General features: G+C 37.7%; 1 protein-coding gene across 3 annotated transcripts in view; it reads left to right on the top strand.

The window, feature by feature from the left end:
• pik3r4 (phosphoinositide-3-kinase, regulatory subunit 4) overlaps positions 1-21,146 on the top strand; it is a 98,113-nt gene that overhangs the window by 10,270 nt on the left and 66,697 nt on the right. For 2 of the 3 annotated variants that reach the window (XM_072560634.1, XM_072560637.1), the window contains exons 3-6: positions 930-1,512; positions 9,351-9,485; positions 9,619-9,840; positions 17,165-17,338. In XM_072560634.1, coding sequence (XP_072416735.1) covers positions 930-1,512; positions 9,351-9,485; positions 9,619-9,840; positions 17,165-17,338 — 1,114 coding nt within the window. The remainder of the gene's footprint in view (positions 1-929; positions 1,513-9,350; positions 9,486-9,618; positions 9,841-17,164; positions 17,339-21,146) is intronic. The other variant, XM_072560636.1, reaches the window with a different exon arrangement.

Here is a 21,146-nt window from a genome sequence, read left to right as displayed (position 1 = left end):
TGAATGTTGTTTCTCTTCCCTTGTTAGAATCAGTAGGACTTCTGGTCATTTTTCTGGTGCTTGCTGATAAATGACTAGATTTATCAAATCTACTTTTACAGCATACCAAACTGGGATTTGAACTCCTCCTGCTATCTTGTAGTACTATATTTCACTATTATAACAACTACTGTTAGGCTTACATGATGATCTAATTATATAAACCCTCAATTATTTTACACTTAAAAAAGTTTGTACTTTCATTTCTCGTATAAGATTTCAACTTTTTGCCATTTCATGACTTCAGTCCCAAAAGTCTTGACTGTTGTTGATTTACAGTTCCACTGACTGACTTCCTTGCAAAATGACCATTCCTTAAATAAGCATGGTTAGTGCATGCTAATGGGCTATTTGACTGTGGAGAGCACTTTTTTTTGTACCAGTGGTCTTTCTAAGAATGATCAAGAGCCAGGGACCATGCCCTGTTAACTTATTTCCATCCCCCCCCCCCAGTTCTTAGTACGAGGGGCTGAGACTGACTGCAGTGCCTGAAATCAAGTTAGTTGAGATTATTTACAGGTCTTCAGGTTTCTGTAACTTAGTGCAACAGTGGGAGTGCCTTTCCTCAGGCAATGTAGGATGTCATTTATATTACTTGGACAACTGATCAGGTAGTCATTTGACCATTGCATCAAAGTATCATCTTCAATTGTAAGGCTAAACAGTCACACACTTTATCATTACATTTTGAATATTTAATAAAATATTTATGGGCTACTGTGAAGCTATCAATTTTTAAGTTATTGATTTTTTTATTTTGTATTATCCCTGACATTTCTATAATTATAGTTTATTGATGGGTGTTATGTTTAAGCAATAGCTAATTATTCCTAGATTTTTTTTATCTGATTTTTTTTTAAGATCAGATCATTGTTTTTCTTGTACTGCAGGTCAGTCAAATGATTCAACGTGACCCAGAATTGCGTTTAACATCAGAAGAATATCTTAAACAGCAAAGAGGCAGAGCTTTCCCAGAACTCTTTTACACTTTTCTGCAGCCATACATGGCACAGTTTGCAAAAGAGACTTTCCAGTCTGCTGATGAACGTATCCTGGTAATACGGAAAGATCTAGAAAATATTCTGCAAAATATTTGTGGCGAAGACCAGACTGAGAAAAATGATGGCGAAACCAAAGATCATGGTTTGGTTATTTTGGTATCAGTTATCACTTCTTGCTTGCAGACACTGAAGTACTGTGATTCTAAACTCGCTGCTTTGGAATTGATCCTTCATTTGGCACCCCGACTAAGTGGTGAGATTCTGCTTGATCGTATAACACCTTATCTCTTGCATTTTGCAAATGACCTCATACCTAGGGTACGAGCTGAAGCAGTAAGAACCCTGACAAAAGTTTTGGCTCTTGTCAAAGAGGTACCACGTAATGATGTCAACATTTACCCTGAATACATTTTACCAGGTATTGCCCACTTAGCTCAAGATGAAGCAACTCTTGTTAGATTGGCATATGCAGGTAAGAATTGTACTTTGAAAATTTTGACTGTATCCTAGTACAACAGCTTTATATAAGTCCTCTATGCATTAACATCAGTTCATATAAATGGCAGCACTTGTTTGTGTTCAAAATGCCTTCAATAAAGTAAGGAGGAAGTCCCCTTGAAAACCAGAAACAATGTTTATGTCAGCATTCTGGAGTCATCTGGTTGACCTCACATATGGAAGTGATTCATTTTAAATGGCTATCTATAACATCTTGTCTACCATAACAAAACTTGAGAAACACTAAATAAACCAATGTAACTGATATTGTGAAAATAAGTGTGACACGTAAAAATAATTATAAGGAACTATTTCATATTGTTGAATGGAATAACATGTTGCTGAAGCTTTTGTGTCCGCACCCATCAGGGCAAAGGCATCCACACAAATTTTCAAATGAATATAATAAGTTAATAGGAGAAAAAGATGCTAATGGCCAAGCTAACCAATATGTTGTCATGGAAAAATCACCAGAGAACTATAAGCTTCCCATGCTCCAAGTTATTGAAAAAGGATGTGGATTGTGAACGCGTTCATTTCCTTTGCAAGAGCAGGCCCCAGCATGTGGATCTATATCACTTTCTGGCAAGTGAAAATGAGCCAACTAACAACCAGTTTGAAATAGTTATTTGCACATTCAGAATTGTTAAGCAAGTGTTGCCTAATCAGGAAATCATTTACAACCAAACACGTTTTGCTTTGGGTATTTTAAGTGAGTCGAAAAGTGTGCCGCTGGGAAAGTGCAGCAGGCCAGGCAGCATCCGATGAACAGGAGAGTTGACGTTGCCCTTCATCCATATTCCTGATCCTCAAATGCTGTGCTTTTCCAGTGCCACACTTTTCAACTCTGACTCTCCAGCATCTGCAGACCTCACTTTCTCCCAGTTTTGAAAGTATGAGCTGGTTGAGTTCTGTTTGCATTGAAGGAATGTGCTGTTGCCCTGATCAGCCAGTTGCTGAAATATGCCTGTGTATCTGGCGTTGCACCAGTAATGAAACTGAAACATATATTCTGCTTCCATACAGTTGCAGAATGTCAGTGTTAGAGTTTTCCATCTTAAACGTGAATTTGAGCATGGTATGGCATGTATTGGAGTCCACATGGAAATACATCCTTGCAGCTGTGGTTTCAAAAGTAGGGAATGTAGCATCGATGTGTTGGCAATATACACCAAATAGGAAGTTGGTGGGCATTTAATCACAAATCAAAAAAAGTGTTAGTGAGCTTTGGACCTAGATAGGATCCACTAACAAGATGCAGTCAGTCCAAAAACCTGTTTGGCTGTCACAAAATTGAGCAATACGATCGTTGAATTTCATTGCTGGTGTAGTGCAGTGGTGATGGCATGATCGTTTTGGTTCTTCCTGACAAGCAGAGTACAACTGTATTCAATCAACTTGTGCTTGCAAAATGCAAAAATAAAATCTCTGGTGTAATTCTGCAATCCAGCTGGAATTGCTGAATAATCCCAAACGTGCAGTAACTACACTAAGAATCAACTAAGATAAACGGGCAAGCTCATAACATTGAGTTGTGTTCACCCGGAAGTGGTGTTTATATACGTAGGGTTGAGTTCTCTTAAAACATAGTTTCTTCAAGGCTTGTCTTTTTTGAACTTTCTGGAAGCTGGGGAGTCTATAAATCCTGGTTGTTTCCTCCATGATAACAGCTTGCCAACCATTTGGCACCTTTTTCTTCTGTAGCTTGAATTGTTGTGATTGATTGATTTGAAATTGAGCATTCCGAGGGTGAGTTGAAAAGCTTTGGCAACACTTAATCTGTTTTCAATTTTTATACTAGCAGGCAACCTTTTTCCCCTAATTCAGAATTAGTTCACGAAAACATTTGCATCAAATATTGAGTATTGTGACTCCCATGATTAAACAACAAAAAAGCAAAAAAAAAGCCAGTATTGTTTTTGGAGTCAGAAGCACATGACAGTAATCTTCGAGTATTATGCTCAAATAGACTAAATAATTGTTTTTTAAAAAAGCTGTATTGCAAAATATTGTGATGCTGTAAATCAACTGAAAATTTGGAAAATGCTGGAAGTACTCAGATTAATCAGCATCTGTGGAGAGATGTAGAGTTACTGTTGCAGTTCAATTGTCTTTCTTCAAAATTTAAAGAGCCTGATTCTGAGAAGCATTAGAGGTAAATGTGTCATGAGACAATGCTTTGGTGATCTAAAAGTTTGCAGTTAATTGCCTATGCGTCACACATCTCAATTACACTGAGTTTTGTGGATAAGGAGTTTCACCAATCATCTGGTCAGAGATGCTAGTAATCTTGAAATTTCTTCAAGTTTATTAAGGAGAACAAAATTGTTGTCTTGAAGGTACAATGTTATCTATGATGCTTTTTATTGAGTAAAATGGGATTGCTGTTCCCATCTTTAATTTGCCTCTTAATTTGAGGCTGTGTAAGCACCAAGACTCTAATTTTTGTGTTCCTTTGTATGAGTAAAGGTCCTTCTGCATATCATAGTGCATCAACATCATTTTCAAGTTTCATGCCTTTTTAAAAAATATCTGCGTCACGATTCTTGCAAACAAAGCTTTCCCCACATTTGTATTCCATCTGCTACCTTATTGTCCACTCATGGTACTGGTCTATATTTATTTTCAGCTTCTTACAGCTTCATTGCCATCTAGTTTGTTTGATCAGCAAATTCAGGTGCATTACTCTGTTTGTCAAAGTCATTAATGTAGCTTGTAAATTGTTGAGATCTGGGCATTGATTCTTGTGATATTTCACTAGTCACACTGTCAACTTGAAAATGCCTCAGTTCATACCCTCTCTGTGCTTAATGTCTGTTAACTAAGACTCTGTCTGCTTTAATAAACCAAAAGAAATCCACAAGCCCTTGCGTATTAAATTTTTTCATGCAGCATCTTTTATCAAATGCCTGAAAAAGTGTCACACCACATTCAAAATGCTATTTCTGTTTCCCTCTTCACAGAAACTGCCAGACTTATTGAATTTCTTCTGTTGTTTATAAATTGCCTTTTGAAAATCCAAATGTAGTACATATACTGACTCCCTTGTATCTAGCCTACTATTTACATCTTCAACAAATTTAATTTCTGTTTGACAAATTTGTCATTCTTTCATAAAGTCATGTTGGCATGTTCCAAACATATGAAGCAATGAAGACTTCCTTAACTTGTAGCACTTTTCTGATAGATGTCAAATGAATTGTTTTGTAATTCACTTTCCCCACTCCCTCCTTTCTTTGAACAATGATGTAACATTTGATGATATCCAACCTGCTAGAACTGTTCTAGTATCTTGGGTCTTTTCGTAAATAATATTCATTGATAGTTGTTATCTCTCCAGTTGGTTTTTTTAAAGCACTACAGTGTAGACAATCATTTTCTGGGAATTTGTCAGATTTTAGTCCCTTGAATTTCTTTTTTTTTATATATGTCAATTGCTTAATTTCCTCACTCTTATTCACCCTGGATTTCTTTCTCTATCTGCTAGGTAACTTTTATATTTTCTACTGTGATGGCCAAGCACAAAATATTTAGTCAATGCCTCATGATGATTTCTCCTGCCTTGATTTTAAGGGGCCAGTGTTTAATTTAGCTATTCTTTCTTTACATTGTCAAGAGAATCTTTAAGAGTATAACGACAGTCAGAGTATACTTTAGAGCGAAATCAGGAGGGCAAAAAGTGGATATGAGGTAGCTTTGGCAAATAGGATTAAGGAGAATCCAAAGGGTTTTTACATATGCATTAAGGACAAAAGGGTAACGAGGGAGCAAATAAGGTCCCTCAAAGATCAGCAAGGCAGCCGACATGTGGAGCCGCAGGAGATGGGGGCGATACTAAGTGAGTATTTTGCATCAGTGTTTATTGTGGAGAAGGACATGGAAGGTATAGAATGTAGGGAAATAGATGGTGACACTTTGCAAAATGTCTACATTACAGAGGAGGAAGTGCTGGATGTCTTGAAATGCATAAACGTGAATAAATCCCCAGGACCTGATCAGGTGTATCCTAGAACCCTGTGGGAAGCTAGGCCCCTTGCTGAGATACTTGTATCATTGATAGTCACAGGTGAGGTGCCAGAAGATTGGAGGTTGGATAACGTGGTACCATTATTTAAGAAAGGTGGTAAGGACAAGCCAGGGAACTATCGACCAGTGAGCCTGACGTTCGTGGTGAGCAAGTTGTTAGAGGGAATCCTGAGGGACAGGATTTACATGTATTTGGAAAGGCAAGGATTGATTAGGGATAGTCAGCATGGCTTTGTGCATGGGAAATCATGTCTCATGAACTTGATTGAGTTTTTGAAGAAGTAATGATAAGGATTGATAAGGGCTGTTACGACAAGGGGTAAACCCTCCTGCTAAATTTAAACCAGCAACACACAAAAGATTTATTCCGTCAGTAATCTGTGAAAATTCGAGTATAACAGAGATTAATTAATTAACAACTATTCATAACTCCATCCTCTAACCTATGTTTTACCTTCCCCTTCTAGAATACTAGTTTGATTTAAAAACCCCCGATCTAAGACTTAACAAAACTTCTTCAGGTTTTCAAAACCCAACCAGATGTTCCTCTGTTTTCTTCTTAGGAATTTCTGCTTCACAGATTACTGATTGATAAAGGTACCTTGCCCAGAGAATAGCTCTCTGAAAGTCTGCAGATGCTGGTGGTTTGGCAGTTCTCCTCCCAACTGTTCAATTTTCCCCAGTCTTACGACCTTCTCTCCCCCTCCATCTCCAAAGCATCTGATTGTGCCATTGGCTTTTAAGCTTGTCAATATGCTAACTTCAAACTTATTGGAGTCTGGGGTTTTTTTTGGTATAATTTAAACTGATTAGCCAAATTCAAATTTGTTTTGTTGTTTCCAGGCAGCTAGCTACACTAGCTTTTGACCAAGTGTTCCATTATTCAGAGCACTTCGTGCTGTCAGGTCGTTCTGCTAGCTTTTAACTTTCTTACTGGTACAGTACACCCATATATTCATAACCGGGCAGAGTGGTGGATGTGATCTATATGGACTTCAGTACGGCGTTCAAAAAGGTTCACCATGGGAGACTGGTTAGCAAGGTTAGGTCACATGGAATACAGGGAGAACTAGCCATTTGGACACCGAACTGCTTGAAGGTAGAAGACAGAGTGTAGTGGTGGAGGGTTGCTTTTCAGACTGGAGGCTTGTGACCAGTGGAGTGCCAAAAGGATCGGTGCTGTGTCCACTACTTTTCTTCATTTATATAAATGACTTGTATAGAACATAGCAAGTATAGTTAAGATGGCACCAAAATTGGAGGTGTAGTGGACATCGAAGAGCTTAGTTCAAAGTGCGATGTGGCAGATGGAGTTTAATTTAGATAGATGTGAGGTGCGGCATTTTGAAAAAGCAAATCTGAGCACGACTTCTACACTTAATGGTAAGGTCCCAAGGAGTGTTGCTGAACAAAGAGACCTTGGAGTGCAGGTTCATAGCTCCTTGAGAGTAGAGTCGCAGGTAGATAGGATAGTGAAAAAGGCATTTGGTGTGCTTTCTTTATTGGTCGAATATTGAGTATAGGAGTTGAGCGGTCATATTGCAGACGTACATAATGTTGGTGAGGCCACTTTTGGAATATTGCATGCAATTCTGGTCTCCTTCCTATCAAACGGATGTTGTGGAATTTGAAAGGGTTCAGAAAAGATTTACAAGGATGTTGCCAGGGTTGAAGGATTTGAGCTATAGGGAGCGGTTGAATAGGCTAGGGCTGTTTTCCCTGGAGCGTCAGAGGCTGAGGGCTGATCTTTTATAGAGGTTGATAAAGTCATGAGGGGCATGGACAGGATAAATAGATAAAGGTTTTTCCTTGGGTGGGGAGAGTCCAGACCTAGAGGGAATAGGTTTAGGGTGAGAGGGGAAAGATATAAAAGGTATGTACGGGGCAACTTTTTTGCACAGAGCATGGTGTGTCTATGGAATGAGCTGCCAGAGGAAGTGGTGGAACCTGGTACATTTAGAGGATTTAAAAGGTATTTGGATGGGTATATGAATAGGAAGGGTTTAGAGGGATATGGGCCGGGTGCTGGCAAATGGGACCAGATTAGGTTAGCATATCCCATTGGCATGGACAATTTGGACCAAAGGGTCTGTTTCCATGCTGTGCATCTCTATGACTCCATATACTTGAAACAGCTGTTACAATCTGTTAGTAGCTGGATAGTTTGCTGCCGAATTCTGTTTTTCCCTCTTCTGTTAACTTTTGGTGACCGATTTCCTAAAACTTCCAATCTTCAGATTTACTGCTCACCCTTGTAATACTTTTTTAAAAAAAAAAGACTCTTACTAATATTATTCTTAACTTCCTATGGATGAACTTTTCTCAAGAGTTTTTGCTCTTTATTGGTATGTATTTTTATTGAAGATTAATTTATTTCTTTGGCTGCTTCCTACTTTCTATTTGCCATTATAACTTTTTGGCAATTTACTCCATCACCTATAGTCAACTTTCCCTCATAACTTTGTAATTGGCTTTGTTTAAGTTGAACAAACTTGTTTGTGATTAGAGTATGTTATTTTCATATTTTACATAGCGATAATATATTCAAGTTATGTTTCTCATTGGATTATTTTACTGTGATATTAATTTATCCTGACTGTAATGGTATAACTGCTAGTCAGGAGCCTTTTGAACTACTATCACTGGCATTTTTTGGCCTGTGCTGTTCCTAATATCCACCCATATTGATTCTAGTTCCAAACTTTGAGTAAAGATCCCTTTCCCACAATGCTTCTCCTACTATCCTTTATTAGGGCTATCCTTGTCAACTTTTTTTTTCTGTTCTTTTGATGTATAACATACCCTGGAAGACTTATTTCTTATCCTTGCTCATCTTGTAACTTTTTTTGATCTAATTACCATTAAAGACAATTTATCTCTATTTGTGTGACTGGTTCATCTACCTTATTGTGAATTCTTGCACATTGACTTCAGGTGCCTTCAATTTTTTCTACCTAAAGTTACCTGCATTGACTGTACTCTGCACAATTACCTTTTTAAATGTTTGACACTTCCTGTACCACTCCAATTGTCTTTAGGTGCTTCAGCATACTTTTTTATTTGTCTCAAATTTTGTCTTTGGATTTCTAATTCTTCCTTCAGCTGAAACATTCTTCACTTCTTGTTATTTTAAAGCTATTTTTCCCTCAAGTCTCTATATTAGCTCTACACTGTCCTCCTGATGCATCTGTTTATTGTTACCTATGTTGGTACCCTCCAGGATAGCCTCCAAACTCAAATCCTAAATTTCCCTGTAGCTCTGCTTCCACTGACTCATGGGCCTCCTGCGAAGTTTCTGCTCTTGATCCTGATAAGGCAGAACTCTGTGGAACATGAATTGAAGCCCTGCCCAGAAAATTCCCTGACCTTTATCAGTTCTGCATACTTCCACAGACTCGCTGCTTCCTCTCCACCTTCCTGTTTATAGTGAATCTTGATGTTGCAGCGAGCCATCATCAAGCAAGTTGGAGTTTGGAATTATGGTACATAAGTGAGACTTGTGATTTTTCAGAAATCAATTCATGCTCCCAGTGCAAGTGAGGATTATTTTGGATTTTTTTAAATCAAGCAATGAAAATAATTACTTATATATGTTCAATATTGTCTAGTATTTTCCATTCTCTCTGTGTAGCATCAAGCTACAGTTAACTACTATTTCAGTGTCCGATGTTTTAATATTTATTCAAATGGGCAAAATACTCAAGTTAATTTTGCAGGAAATCTAGCATTGGTTAAGTGAAAGTTACTGAATGTCTTTCACTAATTCACTTTATTATGTTTAATCAGAAAACATAGCACTTTTGGCTGAGACTGCCCTCCGATTTTTAGAAATAGTTCAATTAAATAATTTGAATGTGGAAAATGATATAAATGGTGAAGAAACAGAAGAAACGTTGCACCCGAATGAAAACTATGACTCAGGTAATCCTTTTGCATTTTAAATTAAAACTTTTTTTTTTCTCTCTCCACAACTTGAAATGCAATTACTAAAGTTTCTGGCTTAAGTTCTTAAAATGAACAATTGAATTCTAATACCTGATTCCAATATTTGCAGAATTACAAGCTCTCCATGAGATGGTTCAGCAAAAAGTGGTAACACTATTGAGTGACCCAGAAAATATAGTGAAACAGACGTTAATGGAGAATGGTATAACACGGCTGTGTGTATTCTTTGGACGTCAAAAAGCTAATGATGTTCTCTTGTCGCACATGATCACCTTTTTGAATGATAAGAATGACTGGCACCTTCGCGGTGCTTTCTTTGATAGTATTGTTGGTAAGTACAGTACTTTTTTTACAGTATGACAGTATTGCAAATATTTATGCCCACTTAACTGTCATACTAGAAGTTACAGCATTATTTTATCAGAGAACTTTCTTATTGTGCATAAAATATGGTCTTTCCATGTAACTTTTTAATAAATAAAACAATACTGCCAGCTTTTTTAAAATATGTAACCTTTTTATTGTGATGCTCCTATAAACTATTAAGTTAATTTTGCAATATTGGTAATACATTTTTGACAGGCAGGGTAATTGCCCTCTGAAAATTACACTTGATACACATGTAGAAACACCATATTCTGGATGCAGAAATATTAAGAGATTTCTGAAGTGTTGAAAATTCTCTGGATCAGCTGCATTTTATGTTCTGTTTCTTAGGTTTGTTCCAAACAAAAAGAATATTTCTGGATAACGTGGATCATTAACCTTCCATTTCCATTCCTTCTGACATGGTTCTCCAAACTTAGTTTAGTTAGAATTGATGTTTCTTATTTTTTGAAATTTAGCCCATCATGTCTGGTGCTTTGTCATTCTGAGGCACAGTGGCCTACTTTTATGGGTCATACCTGCTGTATGAAAGCTCTGTGGGCAGGATTATTGGAAACAGAATCAGAAAATTCTGCCATTGGTCTTTTGCCAATGATGCCATTCAGTTTTTGTGACTTCTACTTTTCATGTTTCTTCTGATCTGATGCTACAGTAGCACCTGTTTATTCCTCAAACTGAAACCTTTTATTATGGATGGGACAGCTGAGATGTACTGTGCTGTAACTCAACAAAAAAACTAGAGAAATTAATGGATTAAAGGCCAATAAATCTCCTGGACCTGATGGATTGTATTCTAGGGTTTTAAATGAATTGACTACTGGTATAGTGGATGCATGACTCATAATCTTCCACAAATCTTTTAATTCTGAATGGAAACTGGTTTCGAAAATTGCTTATTCAAAAAGGGAGCAATTCTACGCACCCGACTGTGTACAATTCAGGTTGCCCTGCTATAGGAATGATGTTATTAAACTGAAAATGGTGCAAAAAAAAAATTACAAGGTTGCTACCGAGGCTGGAGGGTTTGAGGTATAAAGAAAGGCTGGAACTTTTCCCCTAGAGTGTCGGAGGTTGAAGGGTGACCTTGTAGAGATTTATAAGATTATAAACGGCATAGATAAAGTGAATAGCCAAGGCCTCTTTCCCAGGGTAGAGGTGTCCAAAACTAGCCAGCATAGGTTTTAGGTGAGGGAGGGACTTGAGGGGCAACTTTTTCACACCGCGAGTGGTGCATATATGGAACGAGCTGTCCGAGGAAGTGGTAGAGGCAAGTACAGTTGCAACATTTTAAAATACATTTGGACAGATATAGAACATAAAACATTACAGCACAGTACAAGCCTTGCAGCCCTCTATGTTGTGCCAACCAATCTAAAGGCCGTCTAACCTACACCATTCCATTATCATCCATATGTTTCCAATGACCATATAAATGCCCTTAAAGTTGGCATTACTGTTATTGGGAGGGCGTTCCATGCCCTTTATTACTCTGAGTAAAGAACCTCCCCCTGTCATCTGTCTTATATCTATGACCCCTCAATTTAAAGCTATGTCATGCTAGCCATCACTATCAGAAGGAAAAGGCTCTCACTGTCCACACTGTCTACTCCTCTGATCATCTTGTCTGTTCTGTTAAGTCACCTCAACCACCTTCTCTCTAATGAAAACTGCCTCACGTCCCTCAGCCTTTCCTCCTAAGACCTTCCCTCCATACCTGGCAACATCCTGGTAAATCTCTTCTGCATCCTTTTCCAATGCTTCCACATCCTTCCGCTAATGTGGCCACAGAACTGGCTGCACCAGAGTTTTGTACAGCTGCAACATGACCTCGTGGCTCCGAAATTCAATTCCTCTACCAAAAGGCTAACACACTATACATCATCTTAACAACCCTGTCAACCTGGGTGGCAACTTTCAGGGATCTATGCACATGGACACCAAAATCCCTTTGCTCATCCACGATATCAAGAATCTCGCCATTAGCTCAGAACTCTTTATTCCTGTTACTCTATCCAAAGTGAATCACCTCACACTTTTTTCTGCCTTAAACTCTATTTGCCACCTCTCAGTCCAACTCTGCAGCTTATCTATGTCCCTCTGTAACCTGCAACTGCCCACAACTCCACTGACCTTGGTATTATCCATAACTTTACTAATCCATCCTTCTGTGCCGTTATCCAGGTCATTTATAAAAATAACAAACAGCAGTGGCCCCAAAACGGATCTTTGTGGTCCACTACTAGTGACTGAACTCCAGGATGAATATTTCCCATCAACCACCACCGTCTGTCTTCCAACAACTAGCCAATCTCTGATCCAAACTGCTAAATCACCCTCAAACCCATGCTTCCACATTTTCTGCAGTAGCCTACTGTGGGAATCTGATCAAACACTTTACTGAAATCCATATACAGGTTTACCCTCATCCACCTGTTCAGTCATCTTCTCAAAGAACTCGAGTCAAGAGGCACAACCTACCCTTCACAAAATGGTGGTGACTCTCCCTAATCAAATTATTCCTTTCTAGATGATTATAAATCCTTTTCTCTTATAATCCTTTCCAACACTTTACCCACAACTGAAGTAAGGCTCACTGGTCTATAATTTCCAGGGTTGTCTTTACTCCTCTTCTTTAATAAGATGACATTTGGTAACCACCAGTCTTCTGGCACTATTCCTGTAGACAATGACGACATAAAGATCAAAACCAAAGGTTCTGCAATGTCCTCCCTAGCTTCCCAGAGAATCCTAGGATAAATCCTATCTGACCCAGGGGACTTATCTATTTTCACACTTTCCAGAATTGCTAGCACCTTCTCCTTATGAACCTCAATTCTGTCTAGTCTAATAGCCTACGTCTTAGTATTCTCCTCGACAACATTTGTCTTTTTTTTCTGTGTGAATACTAACGAAAAATATTCATTTAGCGTCTCTCCTATCTCTTCGGACTCCACACATCACTTTCCGCTACTGTCCTTGACAGGCCTTAATCTTGCTCTAGTCATTCTTTTATTCCTGATATACCTGTAGAAAGCTTTATGATTTTCCTTTAATCCTACCTGCCAAAGACTTCTCCTGTCCCCTCCTGACTCTTCTTAGCTGTTTCCTGGCTAACTTTGTAATTCTCGAGCACCCTAGCTGAGCCTTCACATCTCATCTCTTTACATAAGCCGCCTCCTTCCTCTTGTCAAGAGATTCAATTTCTTAAGTAAACCAAAGTTCCCTCATTTGACCACTTCCTGCCTGGCACGTATCAAGGACACGCAGTAGCTGTTCCTTGAATAAGCTTCCCATTTCAATTCTGCCCATTCCCTGCAGTTTCTTTCCCCATCCCGAGCACCCTAAATCTTACCTAATCACATCATAATTGCCTTTTCCCCATCTATAAGTCTTGCTCTGTGATATATACCTAACCCTTTCCACCACTAAAGCACATGCAACCAAATTGTAGTCACTATCACCAAAGAGCTCACCTACCTTCAGACCTGGTCCAGTTCATTACCCAATACCAAATCTAATGTGGCCTCTCCTCTTGTTGGCCTATCTAAATGTTGTGTCAGGAAACCCTCCTCTACACATTGGACAAAACTGACCCATCTAGAGTACTCGAACTAAAGCATTTCCAGTCAATAAGTGGAAAGTTAAAGTCCCCCATAACAACTACCCTGTTATTTCTGCCCCTATCCAGAATCCTCTTTGCAATCCTTTCCTCTACATCTCTGAAATTTTTCAGAGGCCTGTAGAAAACTCCCAACAAGGTGATCTCCCCTTTCCTGTTTCTAACCTCCGCTTATGCTGCTCCCGTAGATGAGTCCTCATCAAATGTCCTTTCTGCCACTGTAATACTGTCCTTGACTAACAATGCCACACCTCCCCCTCTTTTTTTTACCACCTTCCCTCTTCTTACTGAAACATGAACCTGCAACAACCATTCCTGTCCCTGCTCTATCCATGTCTCCGAAATGACCACAACATCAGAGTCCCAGGTACCAACCGATGTTGAAAGTTCACTTACCTTATTCCGGATGCTGCTGGCGTTGAAGTAGACACACTTCAAACCACCTTCCTGCTTGCTGGTACACTCTTGCAACCATGAAACCTTAATAATGACCTCACTACTCTCAACCTCATGTACACTGGAGCTACAATTCAGGATACGTGGACATGACGTGTTTGGAGGGATATGGATCAAATACAGACAAATGAGATTAATTCATTTTAGGAAACCTGATTGGCATGGACAATTATTATCCATTTTTTTAAAAAATCACATTATTTGTGAGCCTATCTAGCAATTTCCCTACTAGTCAAGTAAAGCTGGCAGCTGTAATTCCCTATTTCCTCTCTCCCTCCTCCCTTAAAGAGCAGGGTGACATTTGCTACCTTCAAACCAGTACGAATCATTCTAGAATCTAGAATTTTGGAAGATGATCAATGTTATCTGTCATCTCCATAGCTACCTCCTTCAACACTGGGATGTCGAAAATCGGGTCCTGGGCACTTATCAACTTTCCATTTCATTAATTTCTCTAACAATCTTCTTGCTATTACTAATTTTCATTGCACATTCTCCTGACTCTATTGGGTCCCTAATGCTGGCAGATTTCTTGAATCTATCCTAGCAGATTCAGACAAAAAATAATCATTTAGTTCTCTACCACTTTATTGCCTCAAATTTTACTGACTGTGCCCATAATGAACTGCATTTGTCTTGATTAACCAAATCCATTTCATGTACCAGATTTTTAGTCCTCTTTCATCCAAATCATTTATGTAATTTGTAAAGAGTTAAGGCTCCAGTGACCCTTGTGAGACACCACATGACACACACTGGTCTAACCTATTTATTCCTACTCTTGCTTCCTGTTAGCCAACCAAACCTGCCAGTGTACCTTCTAAGTGCAGGTGTATGTGGATGCAGCAATTGGCTTTGGCATACTGATCTGTATTGGCATCTAGCTCCAGAAATCACTGCCATGCAGGGACCTCCGAGGTCTTTATAACTGGAAATAAAATAAGGGAGAACACTGTATCCCCCATGCCTTGCGCTTTTAATATCCACAATAATCTTTTGAGGCACCTTTATCAAATGTCTACTGGAACCCATCATGTAGCAGACTTGTGAAAAGTAGAAGGATAAATGATTTCAAAATGGATACTTGTGGGAAATAAACATGAGAGTTACAGGGTAAGTTAGGGAGATTGGGAGTGACTGACTGTGCTCCAGGGGCTGGATGGATTCCTTGAGTGCTGTAGTGACTCCGACTCTACCAAGAACTTTTGAGTTTATCGTAGTTTTTAGTATGAAGTTTTATAACCCAGTCAATCTGATCAGATGGCACGGTGGCACAGTGGTTAGCACTGCTGCCTCACAATGCCGGGGAACCTGGTTCAATTCAGGCGACTGTCTGTATGTGTGGAGTTTGCACATTCTCTGCGTGTCTACATGCATTTCCTCCGGGCACTCCAGTTTCCTCCCACACACCAAAGATTTGCAGGTCAGGTTAATTGGGCAGTTTAGAATGGCCATAGTGTTATGTGCATTAGTCAGAGGGAAGTGGGTTACTCTTCAGAGGGTCGGTGTGGACTGGTTGGGCCGAAGGGCCTGTTTCCACACTGTAGGGAATCTAATCTAATCATCTAATCTAACCTAATCTAATTCTACAATCTGAAGACTGTTGTTCCTGTTGACACCTGTATGATTACCTCTGATCTATTCTTGCCTCTCTTCAAACTTAGTGCCATTGCGTATTTTCCTGTGTTTGGAATTGCACTTGTGTTTAACTGTTATCTAAGATATAATTCAGTTTGTTGTACATGTGTAAAAATCATAAATTATTCATGTTGACATTTCAAATTCCATTTATTCAATTTTATGTAAGGAAACAACCCAAATAAACGTTTGATTTTATAGAAGTTTATTGGTACCCAAAACCAATAATGTCATGAAAATTTATCTTGTGTGCCTTAGTCCATTCTGAATTACTATTGAAAAGGATTATCCGCTATATTTAAATAGCCAGCTGATTTAGATTTGTGAATTTGTTCCTGTACAATGACACAATTTCCATTCCTAGCATTGTTTTTTTTTGGTAGCTAGCACTGCCTTTCAGAAATGAAGATGGGGTTCTGTTTGTGGGCAAGAGATGGTCCATATAAAGAAAGTTGAGATTGCTACTGTTTTTTTAAATTTTCAAACAAAGTTAGTACAGTGTAAATGCTTAAGATTGTACTTAATTATATGGTATGTGAAGCATGCAATTTGTTTAGGAACAAAATTAAAGAAGCATTTTACATCTCATTCTAAAGCAGCTGAGGTATTTTGCTGGAATTGGCCACAAGATGGTACAATAGGATCTGTGTTTCAACAACTTGGATATCACTTGAAACTGAAGTGAATATTGAATTACGCTGGAAATTTAATTTTCAGAATGGAAACAACTTTTGCTTAAGCTATTAATTGATCAATTCTTTCTTAAAAGAAAGTTGATTTATTTTTGAATTATTCGAAAGAGCAAACAGAAATTGAAATGTACTCTATTCAAATTTAAATTTAGCTTGGTAGTTAGAATAAAATGCACATAATTTAGAAAAATACTTAATGATTTAAATTTTAATTGATTTAGAATAGAAATTATTTACTTGCAAAATAGTTTGTGGTATTTAATTACCTAATAGAGTAAGGAGCTAGTCAATATGACTCTAAATTTTAAAGTCCATAGCTCGATGATTTTATTTCACCAGTTTTATGCCACAAAGTATGTATTTATGTAAATGTGTCTGTGCATGTGTAGTATTTGTCAACTTCGAGCAAATGAGTATATTGAACAGATGACACTTATTAAAATGGTTCTTGGCATATGTTTTCTTTTTGAGGTGTACGTTAACATTCCAGTAAGTGAGACACTAAGGCAAATCAAATTTAGAATGCAGTTAAGATTGGTTGTGACTGCTGCACATTGCTTCATGTGATGGGCAGAATAATGTTTTGTCTATAAAATATCCATGCCTGCTGGTTTGCAGAACCTCTGTCATTTAGCTTTGCTGGTACAACTTAGAATTGTCTTGTGTTTAACTTTTCTATGTTTTAGATTGAAGGCGAATACTTGACATGATGAATCAACAATAATGAAATCTAACTCATCCCTTTTGAGTCCCAGTACTGAGAAAATTGTACCTCTTTATTAGTTTGACTTCTTTCTGAATTGAAGTTTTTGTTGGAAGATGAAGACTTTTTATTTCTTTGTAAGTTGTCTTTATATTTTCAGGTGTGGCAGCTTATGTTGGCTGGCAGAGCTCATCCATCCTTAAACCTCTTCTTCAACAAGGACTCAGTGACGCAGAGGAGTTTGTGATTTATAAAGCCCTCAATGCTCTGACTTGCATGTGCCAGTTGGGACTTCTGCAAAAACCTCACATCTATGAATTTGCCAGTGACATTGGTGAGTTTTGTTTTTGCAAAGCTACACTTTTTTTTTCCCTTTTGTTTAAAAATGGTGTCTATACTGAAACATGCCACAATATTGAGCAGTGGCGAACCTCTTCAACCCCAGCCAAGTGACTACTGTGTTACACTAAACGTTAGTCTAGATCTGCTGACATGATGTGAGGCTTTGCAGTTGAAATGATGCTTGTCCCCTCTCGAGTGCTATCTGATAGGGAGATAGTGGGAAGGTGATGCATGTCCTCTCAGTACTACTTGGGAGCATGATTAATAACTGACTTTGTTCTCCCTAAGACTGGGGCCACTAATAACATTCTGGTGCTCCTGACTTTGTAAATGAAATCAGATAACTCAATACTTTTCAAGTTCAAGTTCAGATCTGTGTACTGCCTTCATTAAGTGATTTGGGGGCTGTACTTAAACAATTTTTTCCATTACTTTGTATTGTTTTAAAGTTTTAGTTTTCTTGTGTTAAGTCCTTTAAATGACTGGCTACCTTATTGTCCAACTAAGCATTTCAAAAATGTCTTGTTGATAGTTTTTTTTGTGTAAAGTTGAAAGCTGAACTATTGGGAATGTACATTTTTTGTAAGGGCATGTATATAATCCATAATTAACAATCTGAATAATTTATAAAATTAAAAGGAATTTTTAATGAGCCATAGGAATTAGTCATTGGAATAATCCAAAAAATATGATGGTTGTTAAAGTAGAAAAGAGCAATTTGAACTTTCCTATATTGGCCTGTTTTTGTGAAATGTTAACTTAGGTATTAATGGAATCTAGTTTTAGAATTTAACTGCTACATACTTCATACTTTCAATATGAAGAATATCTGCATTCTTAAAATGTAATTGATTTAGTGAGTAAGCAAGGAAACACATTTTTTTAATTTATGAAGAGGCAAGTAGTTCATGTAGGCAAACATAAAATTACCAAGAAAAGACCATCCAATTTCTCAGTGCAATCATGCTGGTAGCCTCGATTCCACATTATTAACAGAAGGGGAATTTGTAGCCTATGTCAGTTGGAACTTCACAACTTACTTTTCTGAATCTCGTGGGTAATTTAGTGAACTTTTAGAGACGTGAGTACTGTAGTAACCTAATGCGATTATGGTACTGGGCTTGCAAGCCAGAGGTCCTGAGTTCAAATCCTACCATCATAAGTTATGAAATTGGGTTTTCTGAATCTTCATCAGAGCTGTGCAATTTGTCATATTAAAAATCCACTCACTTAAGAGTGCACAACTTGATGTTATTTAAGATGTGATTTTTGTCTCATACTGTGGTTTTATACTGCCCTTAAGGAATGGTTAATGTTCTTCCAAGAATAGAAGTAAAATATATGTATCCGTATCTCTGTCTGCTTTGAGTTCTGATGTCCATGGGAGCAAAAGACTTGAAAAGATTTGTAAATTATTTGCATCCAATGGGCAAAAATCCAAAATATAACTTTCCATTTTGATTATCAGATCCTTTAGTAGTTTTGCATGTCTCTGACAGCGTATCAAGAGAATTATTGATTTTTTTTTTTCCCCATTCATTGAATATTTAAGATGATCAACCTTTGTGTAGAGTAGTTATTTTTTAACCATTTTTTTCTCATCATAGTTAATCTATTTTCTCTTTATTGGACACATACAAGCTGCATTCAATTATTCTTCCTGTATTAACTGTTCAACTTTGGATTTTTAGATGTATTTAAATAAAATCACTTTTAAGTCACCTTTGTTTTTTTTGTGTAGAATTCCAGCCTGTCGTCACGGTACTAGTCTTTTTATCAACTTAGTTACTTTCCTTTGTATCTTTTTTTACACATACGTTATGATAAATCTATCCAGATATTTACAAGTAAATTAGACAGAACAGATCACATGGTTCATATAAACCAATAATTGTGTCGTGTCCAAAGTAATACTCTGTGCTTTGCATTATTATTCCCAAGGTACTTGTCACCTTTTTCACCTTTACTGTACATTGTGACCTTTTTTAATGCTATTTTTCACCAAAGTCTTCATTTCCCAGCAGATGGTTATTTAATTTGTGCATTGAATTCCTTGTTTCCCTTTTCCCAACTTTTATTTAATTTCAGTAGGTTGAAATACATATCCCTTTTTTTTGTTCAACTATCAAAAATCCCAGATACCTCTAGCTGATGTGCTTCTTCTTGATTAGAGCATCTTGTCCCAATTTGGTGGTATCTTCAAATTTTGATACCCGAAGTACTGTTCCTTTATTCAAATAATTAAAATACGTTGTAAAAATACAGTTCCAGTCCAGAGCAGGAACTTGGCTACTATAAATTAGTTGGGGTTCCATTGCAGCCATTGCTGCTTCAGCATTCAAAACCCCAGAATTTTAGCTTGCAATCCCTCTTGGGTTTTCCACACCCATTTCAGGAAACTGTAACTTGTACGTTATACATCATTTGTGATTTTTGCCAAGGTTTAGGTTTACTGAAGTTTTCTTAACAACTAACTTGTTATACATTTAAAACACTACAGATTTGTCAATGAGATTTATTTACCACTATTAATATGTGAAAGTCCATATTTACTCTTGGATTAACCCTTTTTGTTTATAAATTGTGATTATAATGCATTTGTCTTATTTAATTTCTTTTGCACAATGTTCATATTGTCCAATTCTCTTAAAATTTCAACCTGACAGTGTAATTCATTTCATCCATCTCCTCCTTTTTGACATTGGAAAATAAAATTTGTTTGGTTTGAATGTCTCGTTCCTTTTAAATACAAGTTTACAATTTTAATATTTGATCTCTTTACTGTTTCCCATTGAGGAAACTGATTAGAAATCAAATAGAAATAAAGATTTGAATCTTGCTTTTAGTAAGCTTCATTGTGAAATATGGTTTTAAAAAGTTTTTTTTTATTTTCCTAAATGCAAACAGCCTGGAGACTGAATTAAACACAGCATGTGGCACAATTTGTTTTTCTCCCCTTAGATTTCCAGGAAGATTGTAAAATCAATAGAATGCTTTGTATATTTTCTTGTACGTGTTAATTAAATTTAACATAAATGCACTTAAACACACCATCCAGGAGGTCAAGTAGTGAATGCGGATGTATTGAGCCATCTCCCACTTGTAGATACACCACAGGTAGTCCATTACGGTTTTCAATCTTCTAGACAAACGTCTAGTCACACCTGACAATCAGACTTTGGGGCAGAAAGGTGTGTTCCCAGCAAAGCTGAAGTAGCTAGTGTTGATGGGAGAAACCAAAGGATCGTCACAGCCAGAATTGAAATCTTTTTGCACCCAGAGAGAGCAGATCATTGTAGAGGATGACATTTTTTATGGAGAGCAAGAGTGATTGTCCGAAGCAAAGCACCCAATACTGGCTGAACTCCTTCAGGGTCATCCAGGGGTTTCCAAAATGAAGATGTTGGTGAGAAGTTATGTCTGGTGTCCATGATTGGATGTAGATATAGCTGCGTCAATGGGGCAGTGCCCAAAGTGCTAACAAGATCCAGGATTACCGCCAGCAGCTCCCCCACATTTGTGGGTGTGTCTGGGTAAACCTTGGACTCGGTTACACATAGACCGTGCAAATGTTTTCATGGGCTCAATGTTCTTGGTCACTGTGGCTGCTCACTCAATGTGGCTGGACGTGCATATAGTTCATCCATAAAACACAGGGATGACCATAAAAAAACTAGTTGTATCTTTTGCAATACATGGACTCCCGGAAGTGTTGTTCACTTACCTATTGTTCAAAAACTCTATCACAGCAACAGCATTGGTGGCGGCAAGTGAATCTGATGTGGACTTGAAGCCACAGC

This window comes from Chiloscyllium punctatum, chromosome 41 (assembly GCF_047496795.1).
Source record: "Chiloscyllium punctatum isolate Juve2018m chromosome 41, sChiPun1.3, whole genome shotgun sequence".
Taxonomy (NCBI): domain Eukaryota; kingdom Metazoa; phylum Chordata; class Chondrichthyes; order Orectolobiformes; family Hemiscylliidae; genus Chiloscyllium; species Chiloscyllium punctatum.
The sequence above is the reverse complement of the archived record's forward strand: the minus strand, read 5'-3'. Positions and strand labels throughout refer to the sequence as shown.